Source organism: Amphiura filiformis, chromosome 17 (assembly GCF_039555335.1).
Source record: "Amphiura filiformis chromosome 17, Afil_fr2py, whole genome shotgun sequence".
Classification (NCBI taxonomy): domain Eukaryota; kingdom Metazoa; phylum Echinodermata; class Ophiuroidea; order Amphilepidida; family Amphiuridae; genus Amphiura; species Amphiura filiformis.
The window spans coordinates 23,386,693-23,399,654 of NC_092644.1; the positions used below are offsets into that span (position 1 = coordinate 23,386,693).

At 37.6% G+C, this 12,962-nt stretch overlaps 1 protein-coding gene across 1 annotated transcript; it reads right to left on the bottom strand.

Moving 5' to 3' along the window:
* Nucleotides 1-2,210: 2,210 nt before the first annotated feature.
* Nucleotides 2,211-12,915, bottom strand: LOC140137495 (GPI mannosyltransferase 2-like). Its single transcript, XM_072159212.1, has 4 exons — nt 12,803-12,915; nt 6,064-6,526; nt 3,595-4,292; nt 2,211-2,822 (listed from the first exon to the last, which is right to left on the bottom strand). The coding sequence occupies exons 1-4, from the start codon at nt 12,872-12,874 to the stop codon at nt 2,529-2,531; spliced, it is 1,527 nt and encodes a 508-aa protein (XP_072015313.1). The 5' UTR covers nt 12,875-12,915; the 3' UTR covers nt 2,211-2,528.
* Between the last annotated feature and the right edge of the window lie 47 nt (nt 12,916-12,962).

Below are 12,962 nucleotides of genomic sequence, written 5' to 3' on the forward strand. Positions count from 1 at the left end.
CACTTGTTTGTTGTTTTTGTTTTTTATGGTTTCTTCATCAGACTTCTGGTTTTAGAATCATAACTTTTGAAACTTGTAATTTTCTCTTAGCCATATCAATTCATTTTTGGCTAGACATTGGTTAAAACTTGCCATGAAAAATGATTTCACAGAACTTGGATGCATCGTAAGTCCCCAAAACATGACTTTCATACATACAAATCCTATATCGTTTAGGGCATGTTGAATTGCTAAGTTGAGTGAAATATGCCCCTCCCTGAAGTTCCTATTCCTTAAGGGGGTACTACACCCCTCAATAAATTTGTGTCTATTTTTGCATTTTTCTCAAAAACCAATAACACAGTGGTGACAAAAGTTATGTATATTATAGGGGCAAGGAATCCAATTACTACACTGGAATTTCAGTGACCCAAGACAAGTGGTTTGTTATTCATGATAAGAAATAAGGTACCGCTAGGATGTACCTCATTTCCTATCATATATACTGAACCGCTTGTCTTGAGTCACTGAAATTTTAATGTAGTAATTGGATTCCTTGCCCCAATAATATACATACTTTTTGTTACCAGTTTGTTATTAATTTTTGAGAAAAATGCAAAAATTGTCACAAATTTACCACAAGGGTGTAGTACCCCTTAACGTTGAATTCCAACAGTAAATAACTTTGGCAAGTTTGAATACCATACTGTATTACTCTCATACAAATATTTCTTAATTTTATGAATTGATTACAAATTTATTGCACATTATCACTATTTCATTTGTTTCAAGTCATTGACATTCACATGTAAATTGCACATCATGGAAAAATCCGCTTCAACAGATTTGGCTTCGAATGGCACCGTACATTATGTTACGGTAAACCCCCATATTTGATTTTCATGCATAGGGACCAAAATCTTGCAACCTCAAGCATTTATCGACTATAGTCTGACATAAACAATATGTGCTGCTTGATCAAACATTACCCCAATCAAAAGTTGGTCCCCTGTAATGGACCACAAGGCATTACACAGAGAATGCAAACGTGCACACACTTTAATTGAATCCAAATTTTGCAATCAAATCCCTAATGTTGCAATTGAATTAGAGAATAAACGATAGGAATTTTTGTTTTTACTATCCTCTACCGTGTGATAGACGACGGGCAGGTCCAATATTTTGAGTAGTGGATGCTGGCGCACTCATACTTATATCATTTTAATATTAAGTAAACTATTTTTTGTTGCCGTCATAAAAACTCCCCTTTTTATAAAATGAACGAAACCTGTTTAAAACTTCACATATTATGTTGCGGGTGCGCGCATTCCGCACTAGTCTACGCATACAACGCGATACATACGCAAAACCTCGACAAGTGTGTTACAAGAGTGTACATCAACACTCATGATGACATGGGGTGGTCTTCCGCCTGATAGACGGCACCTGAAATCATGCGATTGTCCAATCAGATTATGTGTCTACGAATAAGACCACTCCCAACGACTAAGAATCCCCTATTTGTGATGGAATCCCAATGTTGCAATTGAATTGTACATAACCTTGTAATACGCCTATTGTACAGTTCTGCCATATGCGGGGAGAGCCTCAACTGGCAATAGACATGAAAGGAAGTATTACATAACTTTACCCAAAGTTAAATGACTGGATCAATTCCTATTCATGCATGCTGCAGAGCTGCCAACTCTCCCTCTTTTCGCAGGAGACTCCCTACTTTTAAACCTTCAGAACCCTTAATTTTTGGTCCTCTCCCTGAAAAGGAAATGGTTTCATCCATTAAGATGTACACATTTTGACAAATCTCCCTGATTGCAACAGGAAATCTCCCTTTTTTCAAGATTCAATTGTTGGCAGCTCTGATGCTGCCAGATCGAAGCTCTCCTCACATGGGTGAATAGAATTTCTTTGAACACTATGAGAATCAATCAAAAAAATTTTTTTTAAATAAAATATTTTTTTAAATAAGTGATTGCATACTGAATGTCAACTTTCCAGTTACAGCCATAATGTGTGATTTGCTTCACAGCGACGCCCTCACTTTTACTTGGATTTCTACTTTTTGTATAATTATAATGCCCAGTGGTGTACTAAAATACCACATAAAAGACTAAGCCTGAAGTGCTTTAATAACCGTAATATTTAACTTTTTATATTAAAACCGGGTTTCATTCAGAGTTCACCAATTGAATGCTTGCTAACATGTCCGTGGATGTCAGATTATGTGTACACGCGTTCAGCGCGATGCTCCGTGCAGTATTACATATAATACGATTGGCGAGCGTAGTATGCATTTTAGGCGCTAGAATGAAATCACACTTTTCTTCGTTATATCTCATTTGTTTGGCTAGAAATTAAAAGGGGATAATGTGATCAGTGAAAACAACAGTTAAATAGGAATCTATTCTTTATGCAAATCACACATTATTGCTTTAACATCAAAGTAAAGGAACAGCCAAACTGAACAATATTGTTTTAATACAAAATTAAAGTGCCTTTTTTGCCATCGGGAGTAGGAACACAGAACATCTTCATGTCCATGGCAAAAAGTTACAATGAAGAATCAAGCCAAGGATGTTATAAAGGAAGAAATATCTGAAAACAATTTTGGTGGTTTCATTTAAACTTTGCCAGTTTCTGATCTGCATAGTCAACACATTATGTAACACAAGCTCTGACAGTTCATTAACCTTTGATGATGTTGTAGCTGTCTGGTCCTCCTTGACGGTTGGTGGTTGCGGTGGTCGATGGGAAAGGTCAGAGGTCAACCATGCTGTATACCAGTATATCACTGGGCAACTTGAAGCTAGGAATCTTGTGATTACCTGTTGAGAGACACAAGTTAATACAAAATCTATTAATTGGGTGAAGTTAATACTAGTAACTCTGCAAATATTGGATAAAAAACCGGTCGAACAGGTCACAACATTACTAAATTTTATTAGCCATGTCCAGAATCCATACACCCCCTATGGAAGACATAACCTTACATGTAATCTTCCACACAAGGAGAGTAAATTTGAATATGTGACTCCATTTGAAATATACACCTGTGTGAACGATTATGGTCATGTCTTAGTAGATGTGTGTATTTTAACCGGACCCGGAATAACCTACTTGAGCAACTTTTACATCCATGAGTTTTTGTGTGTCTTTAGAATAGTGTCAACATTACCTCCAAGCTTGTCATTTAAAAAAAATACGTTCAAAATTTCCTCCCATGAACTTCAGATTTTCACTTTTTAACATATAATATTAAAATTTGAAATTAATGCATTTCATATTGTGACCTGCTTACCACAAAATGAGCGGAAAGTCACAAGTTGGTAGTTTCCAGATGTCCTGGTGTTCTTTGTTTGCCATGCACCTGTACAAGCCAGTAGTATGTCCTTCATGAATGGCCTATTGTTCCCCCATTCACAAAGGATATACCTGAACAGGTGCTTGTGAAACAAACAACACCAACACAGCAGCCAGAACATCTGAAAACTACCAACTTGCGACTTTACGCTCATTTCGTGATACATTTTGTAGCAGGTCAGATTTTAACGATATGACGAAAAGAAAGCAAGATAAAAATCAAAATCAAATACTTACCTGAACATGCATACATGTAACCCCAAAAAGAGTTAGAAATACCATATGTACTACGTAGACAAACACACAGTCATCATAGAAACGGAAAGTAGGCTCCTTAAAACTCTTGTCGTATTTGATCATTATCCCTGATGAAGTTAGTCCTAAAAGTTTCACATAAGACCGCCTGTTGGAACAATAGTCTATTGTGGCACAAATACAAAGTATAATCATTGGTAAGGCGAGAAAGAAATTTGGTATCTGTTTTACTTCATAGTACTGCAGGAATCCCACTTCCCAATGCTGCGATTGAATCATCGAGTATGGAATAGGTAAAGCGCCCTCACACCAAGATGGATCCAGCGCTAATGTCTGTTTAACAGCTCCAGTCTGCAAATACTGCTTTATAAAATCTGGCACCAGTTTATATTCAACACATATTGTCATATAGGCATAGAACTGGAAGAGTAAAAATGGCAATATGACAATTCCGGTGCTTAGAATCACTACAGCAGCTCTGTAGAGGAATATGCCATACAAACTTGCTATAGCTGTTCGCGATCGAGTTCTGACTACAGTCGTAAATCGCATAACTACGGCTTTCACAGAGCCATACAGAACAAATCCAAGGGATACGAGTCCATTTGAGCGAGTGGCTCCAGATAGTGCGAACAATGCTGCTGATGACATGTAACGGCCTTGTTCAAGTTTAAGCATACCTGCAAAGGAAAACACAAGATTCAACAATTAACCCTACATGTACATGGCTAGAGACCACAAAATACTACAAGGATAACCAATGCGCATGCAGGAATCCCATGTGATGCACTGACGCAATCACCCCAAGTGCTATATGCCCACAGAATCGCTGGCTGGGGCTACCGGTTGGTGATCACGTGCTTGGCACGCAAGGGGTCTAAGGTTCGAATCCCAGGGGGTACTAAGTGACTTCTTTGTTCATCTTCTCTCCTTTTTGTTTCTTTTTTAACTCCCGATAGCACACACACACCCCCACACACACCCCAACTTATCCACACACACCATAAAAATACACCCCCTTACAAAACCCCACATTTATAATACTAAAATTGTCAACATTTTCACAAATCTTTTGCACCTTCTAAAAAACATTCCTTCCAACATCTCCACCATTGCCCCATGAAATTGGGGTTGATATTTTAACCACTATATAAACTGCACACAAAAAATATCCATACACTTAAAGAAAAAGCAATATCTTAAAGACACTCCACCTAAATTACCACATAAAGTAACCAATAGATAGATAATTTAGTTCTGCGTATTTTGATACCTCATTTGATGCGACTTTATTTCCTAAAGTTATACCTTTTATTTATATTTATTTATTTTTTATTTATAACATTCGGCCGAAGCCAGACTAAACCCAATAGTGCTCAGAGGCTACTAAATTAAAGGGATGCCTCCAGATATGACGGGACAGGGATATGGGAAGAGGTCCGATTTTAGGAGGAGGAGGAAAACCGGAGCACCGGAGAAAAACCTGCGACTTGACGAGCATGGATCGGCAACCAAACTCACATGTGGCACCGCGGGGAATTGAACCCGGGCCACAGTAGTGAGAAGCGAGTGAGAAGACCACTGCACTAACCCGCCCTCCCCTACCTGTTTGAATAGAAAAAGAGAACATTTCAAAAGTGACAATTTAGGTATATTTAAGGGGGTACTACACCCCTGTCCAATTTTGTGCCTATTTTTGCATTTTTCTCAAAAATTGTAGCGCATTGCTGACAAGTAAGACATGAATATTATAGGGGCAAGGACTACAACTACTGCACTGGATATTTTATTTTGGCACAGACAGCAGTTGTGGAGTTGCAGTCAAAAATGAGGGAAAACCAGTATTTGATCAATAAATCAATAACTACTTGCCTTGAGTTGTTGAATTTTCAGAGCAATATTTGTAGTCCTTGCCCTACAGCATGCATATCTTAATTGTCACCGATGCGCTATAATTTTTGAGAAAAATGCAAAAATAGGCACAAAATTGGCCAAGGGTATAGTACCCCCTTAACTGGTTCATTACAGCGTGACAAGTCAACACTCACTCGCTACGCTCATAATTTATAGCATGTTTCAAAAGGTCTATGTAAATTTTTGTCACTTTTGATTCAATTTGGCTACACACACCCAATATAAATATTTTTCAATATCATTTATAATCACTTTCTTTCTAAATATCACTGCTCTTCTCCATCTGACTCATTAGCTCAGTTGGTAGAGCATCGGTCCGGTGATCCGAAGGTCCCAGGTTCAAATCCTGGATGGTCAGTGAAATTATTTTACTGGCGGTCATTTATGTATGTGGAGACTTGTGTTAAAAACCTTTCTCACACTTTCTTTCTAGTTAAATAAGTATTAAGTTTTGAACATTTTTTGTGATACACCCTGCACAATTAAAGTTATCACTTATACAATCACAATATAATTTTGTAAAAACTGCAAACTAACCTGCAAAACTTAGCATTGAAAACAACGTCTCTGTATAAGCAGCGCTCATAAAGACACCAGCAGGATTGATGCAGAAAAATAACGCTGCTCTATAGGCCATCTGTCCATCGCCCAACACATAACAACCAAGTTTAAATAAAACATGAGCACACACTGGAAAGGCACAGAAATTAATAAGCACACTAGAAAAGATGAGCACGCTGCGGATGTGCATCAAATATTGAAGAGGATAAAGTACTGTGTAGGCAAGTATTCGGACTAACGTGGGGAAAAGTGGAAAGAAAGCAAACATGTGTTGATGGGTGTAGCCTTCCTCGGCTATGTGAAGAAAGTAAGCAGCATCCCATTTGGTGAACCCATCTAACAGGAAGGAGATGATTGTGTCCCCTGTGGTCGGGTTTAGCAGTGTTGATTGGTGAAAGGCGTCGGCTTGGTGGTCAGGAATGAGATTATTGACAAATATCTGCAAGTAGAAAATGGTAAATATAAAAATAATACATCAAACTTAATTTCAAATATGTTAAATTTGTTTCTAGAGAATTGATAATCTCCACAGCGGCGTAGCATCATAGAGGCACGGGGGGAGGGGCAATTGATTGCAAAATTGAGAAAATACCATCTAGGAAAATTGGCAAAAAACGGCTTGTGCCCCCAATCAGACCCGGTGCCCCCAATCAGACCCGGTCCCCCCCAATCATGGTCGGTGCCCATTCGGTGGAAGATTAAGGTTATTTCTTCCACAGGGTGTGTATGGATTTCAAATGGAATAGCCCATATTAAAGAATTCAACTACAGTGAAAACTCACAAAATCTGTAAATACAAAATTCCTGCTAAAATACTTTTCAAAGCCCAAGCATATTATTTCATACAGTACATTATAATAATAAAGATGTTATAAAACACAAAATCTTGTTAACACAAACTAAAATCTGAAACCCTGTTAATTTTGTGTTAAAGGGGCATTGAGAGATATCGCGCACAGAACGCCCTCAATTTCGGTCAAACTAGCTCAAAGTCTGGTTTTTACATATACGTAATGGTTATACATATACAAATCTTAATCTGAAATAGTTAAGCGAAATTCGGCGTCTTTCGGGTAAAATTTCATGATTTTCTAATAAAAGTATAGATCTATACATAAAATTCCCGTTGATTTTAGGTTAATGCGTGCATTGCATCATGGGAATGAGCCATAACATTTACGTTACGTTGTTGATGTTGATGTTGGCAGATGATGAGTTGGCGGCGAGTGAAACAGTGTTGTTGTACATGGTGCGATACACCCAGGACGATATGTAACTATTCGTTTCTTTAGCTTCAAGGGTCAGTTTGCTTGCGCTTCAGTTTAGTCATCCTCAGGAACCAACTGAAGTTGGAAAACTTTACATTTCAACCGTTGCGTGTGATGACGATGTATGTACTGTGTTCAGTCTGAGACGAATATACCGGTACCTACGCACGCAGTGCAGAATTCGACAGCATGCACTTCTTCTCTCTGTTCAGCAACTGGATGCATGTTCAATATGCATTGCAATTTCATTATTTGCAACATCAACTACTAGTACCATGTATGTATGTAGCCGATCCTGTGTAAGTGAGGACGCGATAAACATTCTGATGAGCCTAATGGTGAAGTACATAGACTAGTCAGTGCTATAACTATTGCACATGAATTTATAGTAGTGATCAAAGCATTACTTCACATGCTGGGCAAATAGGAGCAAATGCATGAATGGGGTGCAAATGTACATGATAAAAACATGAAAAGGGGGGAACATCATGGATAATCAACGGAGCATTCAAGAATGATTTACTCGAGTCTAACTCTAGCTTCCATGGCATGGGATGGCGATAAACTGGAAATGACTTAATGGCAGCTGCCAGCCATGCCAGCAGGGACTCAATTCAAGAAGAAATGCCATCGCATGATCGATAGCTCTTTTTTGCGATGTGACCCGGGATGTGACACCTGATATGAGACCTTTGACTGACATTCAAAGTTGATGAAATGTCATCGTATTGTTATGTAGTTGATCATGTACTACATACAACAAGTAGTAAATGGTGTTCATTAAGGTGGTACTACACACCCCTGATAAATTTTGTGACTAATTTTGCATTTTCTCAAAAAATAGCTATGCATTGGTATCAAAAAATAGCTATGCATTGGTAACAAAAGTTATGTATATCATAGGGGCAAGGAATCCAATTACTTCATTGAAATTTCAGTGATTCAAGACAAGTGGTTCATTTACATTAAGAAATTAGGTACATTCTAGAGGTACCTCTTTTCTTATCATAAATAACGTACCATTTGTCTAGAGTCACTGAAATAATTATTCCAGTGTAGTAACTGGATTCCTTGCCCCTATAATATACATAAATTTTGTTACCAGTGTCAGTGTGTTATTATTTTTTGAGAAAAATAGTCACAAATTTATCTAGGGGTGTAGTACCACCTTAAGCCATGGATTTTCAGGTAATAAATTTGTGCCCGGGTACCCGACTCATTTTTCGGGCTGGTAATATGGTACCCAAAATTTTTTAACAAATATTTTATTCCTTTTTCGGTTGTCTCTGGACCTACACGTAGAGCTATTTTTTATAAAAGCTAGGATCATTCATGGTCGACTTAAAAAAAAAAAAAAAAAGGTTTATGTTTTTAATATACAAATTGATAATTTGTATTCATGTTGCATTGTTCATACTCTATTAGGGGTACTACACCTGTGGTAAATTGTGACCATTTTTGCATTTTTCTCAAAAATAATAACACACTGGTAACAAAAGTTATGTATATTATTAGGGCAAGGAATCCAATTACTACACTGAAATTTAATTGACTCAAGACAAGTGGGTCAGTATATATGATCGGATCGAGGTACATCCCAGCGGTACCTCATTTCTTATCCTAAATAACGAACGCTTGTCTTGTGTCACTGAAATTCCAGTGTAGGAACTGGATTCATTGCCCTATATTATACATAACTTTTTTACCAGTGTGTTATAAGTTTTGAGAAAAGCAAAAATAGTCTAAATTACCACAGGGTGTAGTAATACCTTAATGATTTCAAAATGCATTGAATTTGTATATATTGAAATCAGTACCGGTATAACATGAACACAAATATCACTTTGCATTAAAAAAACACAACAACCATGAATGATCCCAGCATTTAGCTCTAGGTCCAGGGACACACTCCAATACTGGAAAAATAATTTTTTGTTGAAATTTGGTACCTGGGCAGGGAATTTCCTGCCGGGTAATGTAATCTTAGGCGGGAACCCGTGAGCAGTGTTCATAAGCATAAAGTTTTAAATTATGAAAAGTTTAACATAAGTTATTATTTGTAGGCCTATTCATGTCATTAGTCTATTGACATATTTCAAAATGGATACAAATCCAATGCATTTTGAAGTGCCAATTATAACTTTGCATATTGAAAACACAAAATGTAACTTTTGTAATTTTTTGAAAAGTCAACCATGGCTGATCCTAGCATTTAGCTCTTTGGTCCAGGGACACTCCAAATCCAAAAAATAAAATCCAATTTTTTGGACAATTTGTGGAATTTGTCAAAAAACTAGGGGTGGAATTTTACTCAAACATGGGACTTTACTATACTATACTATACTATACTATAGTATACCCATGTTCTGGGAAAAGTGAGGTGTTTTTGTATAATTATTGTAATTTACAATGTTATGTATTAAAAGAAAAGGAGCAGAATAAAATAAAAGAGTAATTAAATTTATTTCCATAAAAGACTTCAATTTCTTCAATACTGTGTCCACTTTCCATGTTCTTATATGTTTGTAGCTGTACCAGTGGTTTGATCCTGGATCATCAACACATAGTGTTCATACAGTACATGGCCCATTCACTCTGTGAGTGGTCCAAGAGAGAAATTATTTTTGGCATACACATGCCCTGTGTCTTAAATGTAGTTGTACGCATTGACTGACTGGCTATATAATATGTGTACATCCATATCAAAACGATGCACTTGTCGGCTGCTACATGTGTCTCATTTCACATAATAGCTAGGAATAAATACCAGACTCATCTCAAGTGGGCGTCACTTCAAAACATCCCCAGGTCACATAGTTTAGAAACATGCTCTCTGTATTCCTAAATCAAGTGACTTTGGTATGATTTGAGGTGACCTCCACTTGAGATGAGTCTGGTATTTATTCCTAACTAGTATGTAAAATGAGACACATGTAGCAGCCGACAAGTGCATCGTTTTGATATGGAAGTACACATATGGGGATATTATAGTGTGCATGCAGTGAAGGGCCTGTGGGGCTATTTTCTTTGGAAAGGAATGGGGGGGGGGGCTATCAGTGACCAGATTGCATTGTTTTTGTCACCTATATGTATCTGAAGTGAAGTTGATAATATTTATGACCACACCCCCCTTATCCATATCAGCAAATATAAAGTTATATGGGCACTGTCAGTTAGAAGGGACAGAACCCTGTCCCTGAAATTTGAAAGTAAACAAGGTTTTTAAGCATTGGATAGGTTGGAGGCCATGATGATACCTCATTTACAATCTTTTTCATTTTTCAATTTCAATTGTAAAAAACCCTCCATGTTCCACACATTTAGTGGAAAACAATTTGACCCCTTTAGTAGCCTATGCCAAACCTATCATGATCCTCCACTTATTTGGGACCCCTCCTAAGAACTGGCAGCACCCTGATGACATTGTTGAGTTAAAAAAGCTTACCCAAGCACTGAATACCAGTATGAATGTTGAGTCCACCCCAGACCCCAGTTATAACAAGTCACCAAAAATTCAGGGCAAGTCAAGTCATTTCAAGTCACTTGATTGAAGCGTAAATGTAAAAAGCAAAAGTCAGAAGTGTAAAAAGCATGTCAGAATTTTAGAAAATTATATTTGCAAGTGATTTATGGATACTTTTGTGTGTGGGTATGCACTTGTGTTTCTAGGTGTTTGTGCTTTGTGAAATTGTTTAACCCGCAAATGCAATTTGTATAAGTTGAAACAAAATTCTGACTTAGTTTACACTTCTGGCTTTTGATTGTGTTTATTGGTTAGGGTTAGGATGTGGGTTTGAATACAGTATCTGTGGTTTGCATAAAGGGTCAATGTGTTACTATGATCCTGATTGGATTTTCTCCAGGGTTTTCTGATATTGTATGACCCGCATTAGGGAGCTGTCACTTTCTTGGAAGGGGGTCCCAAATATACGGGGGGTGGTCATAAATTTCGGACAAAGAAAAATAAGGGTCAAAAATTTTTGATGACCAAAATGTAGGAAGTCACAAGATGTCCACAGATAGTGTATTTATGTTATTCAAAAAGACAGATTTCAATACAATTTTAGCCTGCCGGGGGTAAGGTGTATTGGTGGTGGACTGTGGTGGTGGGGAGGGGGTGTTTGGGTCATAAAATTGTTGTCGAAATAAGGGGGTCGAAATTTTATTGATGCTGACTTTTTGTAAATTTTGGACTGGGGGAAAGGGGGTATTTCCCTTGCCCCCCCCCATTTTTTAGGCAACTTGACTCCCCCCCCCCAAAAAAAATCACACACATTTCCAATTTTTGCTGCAACTTTTTGCTACAAAATTGGTTGATCCCCCCCCCCCCTGAAATTCACTTCCCCCAAGTCCCCCTCCGAAAAAAATCCTGGGTCTGCCACTGATTACAAGTATTAATCGTCATGCACTGAGGGAAATTGTATACATAAGCTTACTGGAATACTTCCTTTACATGTACGTGCATGGTTCTTCATGTATAAGCTGTTCTTATTTGAATTTTATAGTGGGAAATTAAACACGATAGTGGACAATATATTGCCGGGATATATTGACATGAAATCATTTATCTTTTCAAAAGAAAATGAATATAATCAGTACGGCGTAATTTGCTGTATACATAGTTTGTACACATGTCCATGTGCCCGATCGACGGTCAATTGTTTACGTATCGCGAGTTGTCACCACAGCTGTCAAATTGTTACCGAATTGCCTTGGCTCAATCCCATAATGCAACGCGAGTGCAAAACTCAAGATCTAGGCACGCTAAACGAAACGCTCATAAAATGTCGTTTATTTTACTATTTACTGTTTTTTTTCCTTGAAATTACCACTGCGGTAGGTTTCTCTGGATCCCTTTTATCAATATAAAGTGAAATGTTCTCATTCAATTTTCCTGCGAAATCTCTCACTGCCCCTTTAATGAGGTTGCACTGACCTGTATATGAAACTATTAAAACTAACAACTTAAAATTCTGCAAAATAAAGAGCTCACACAATTTCCCAAAATCCCAAAATGGCAGAAGCCTTTATAAAGCGTACATGGTAATCATGCATTTGACAGGCGTACTCACACACAGCACACACTTTGCGGAGTAGAACCTCATTTTGAGATGACGTCTGTGTGAAGTTTTGCAAGGTCCTTTTTTAAAGCGTCAGTCCTCACGTATACACGTCCGACGTCAAGCGTGCATTGGACCTTGCATAAAATAGGACGTGCAGGGCAGTTAGCAGTATGCTTAAAAGGAAATCTGCAAAACATTATAGTATTACTTAGTCTATTATATTCAATCATAATCATATTTTAATGTACGATTTACAACTTTTAAGCTTAAAAATATTTTGTGTTTTCTGAACGTTGTTGAAATTCTACTGTGACTGTACTAGCTGAAGCAAACACCTATTGCATCTAAATATCACGATGACCTACACAGCATGCATTGCTTTACCTGTAGCACAATAAAACAAACTCTAGTAAACACTGCAAAGAGCAGAAGTTTTGTGCTCCTGGAGGCTGCCATCTTGTGGACTTTAATATTCTCCTTTTGCAATGCAAGTTCCAAATTTAACGTGTCTGAAAATGGATTGCATGGTTGTGCTTTCTAGAGA

Bases quoted from the DNA above. Each gene is read 5' to 3' on its own strand.
- LOC140137495 (XM_072159212.1), bottom strand. From the start codon at position 12,874: ATGGCAGCCTCCAGGAGCACAAAACTTCTGCTCTTTGCAGTGTTTACT. The intron at 4,293-6,063 runs GTTAGTTTGCAG...TTTCCTTTGCAG, and splicing joins TTCAATGCTAAGTTTTGCAG to GTATGCTTAAACTTGAACAA. The intron at 2,823-3,594 runs GTAAGTATTTGA...GTCTCTCAACAG, and splicing joins TTACATGTATGCATGTTCAG to GTAATCACAAGATTCCTAGC.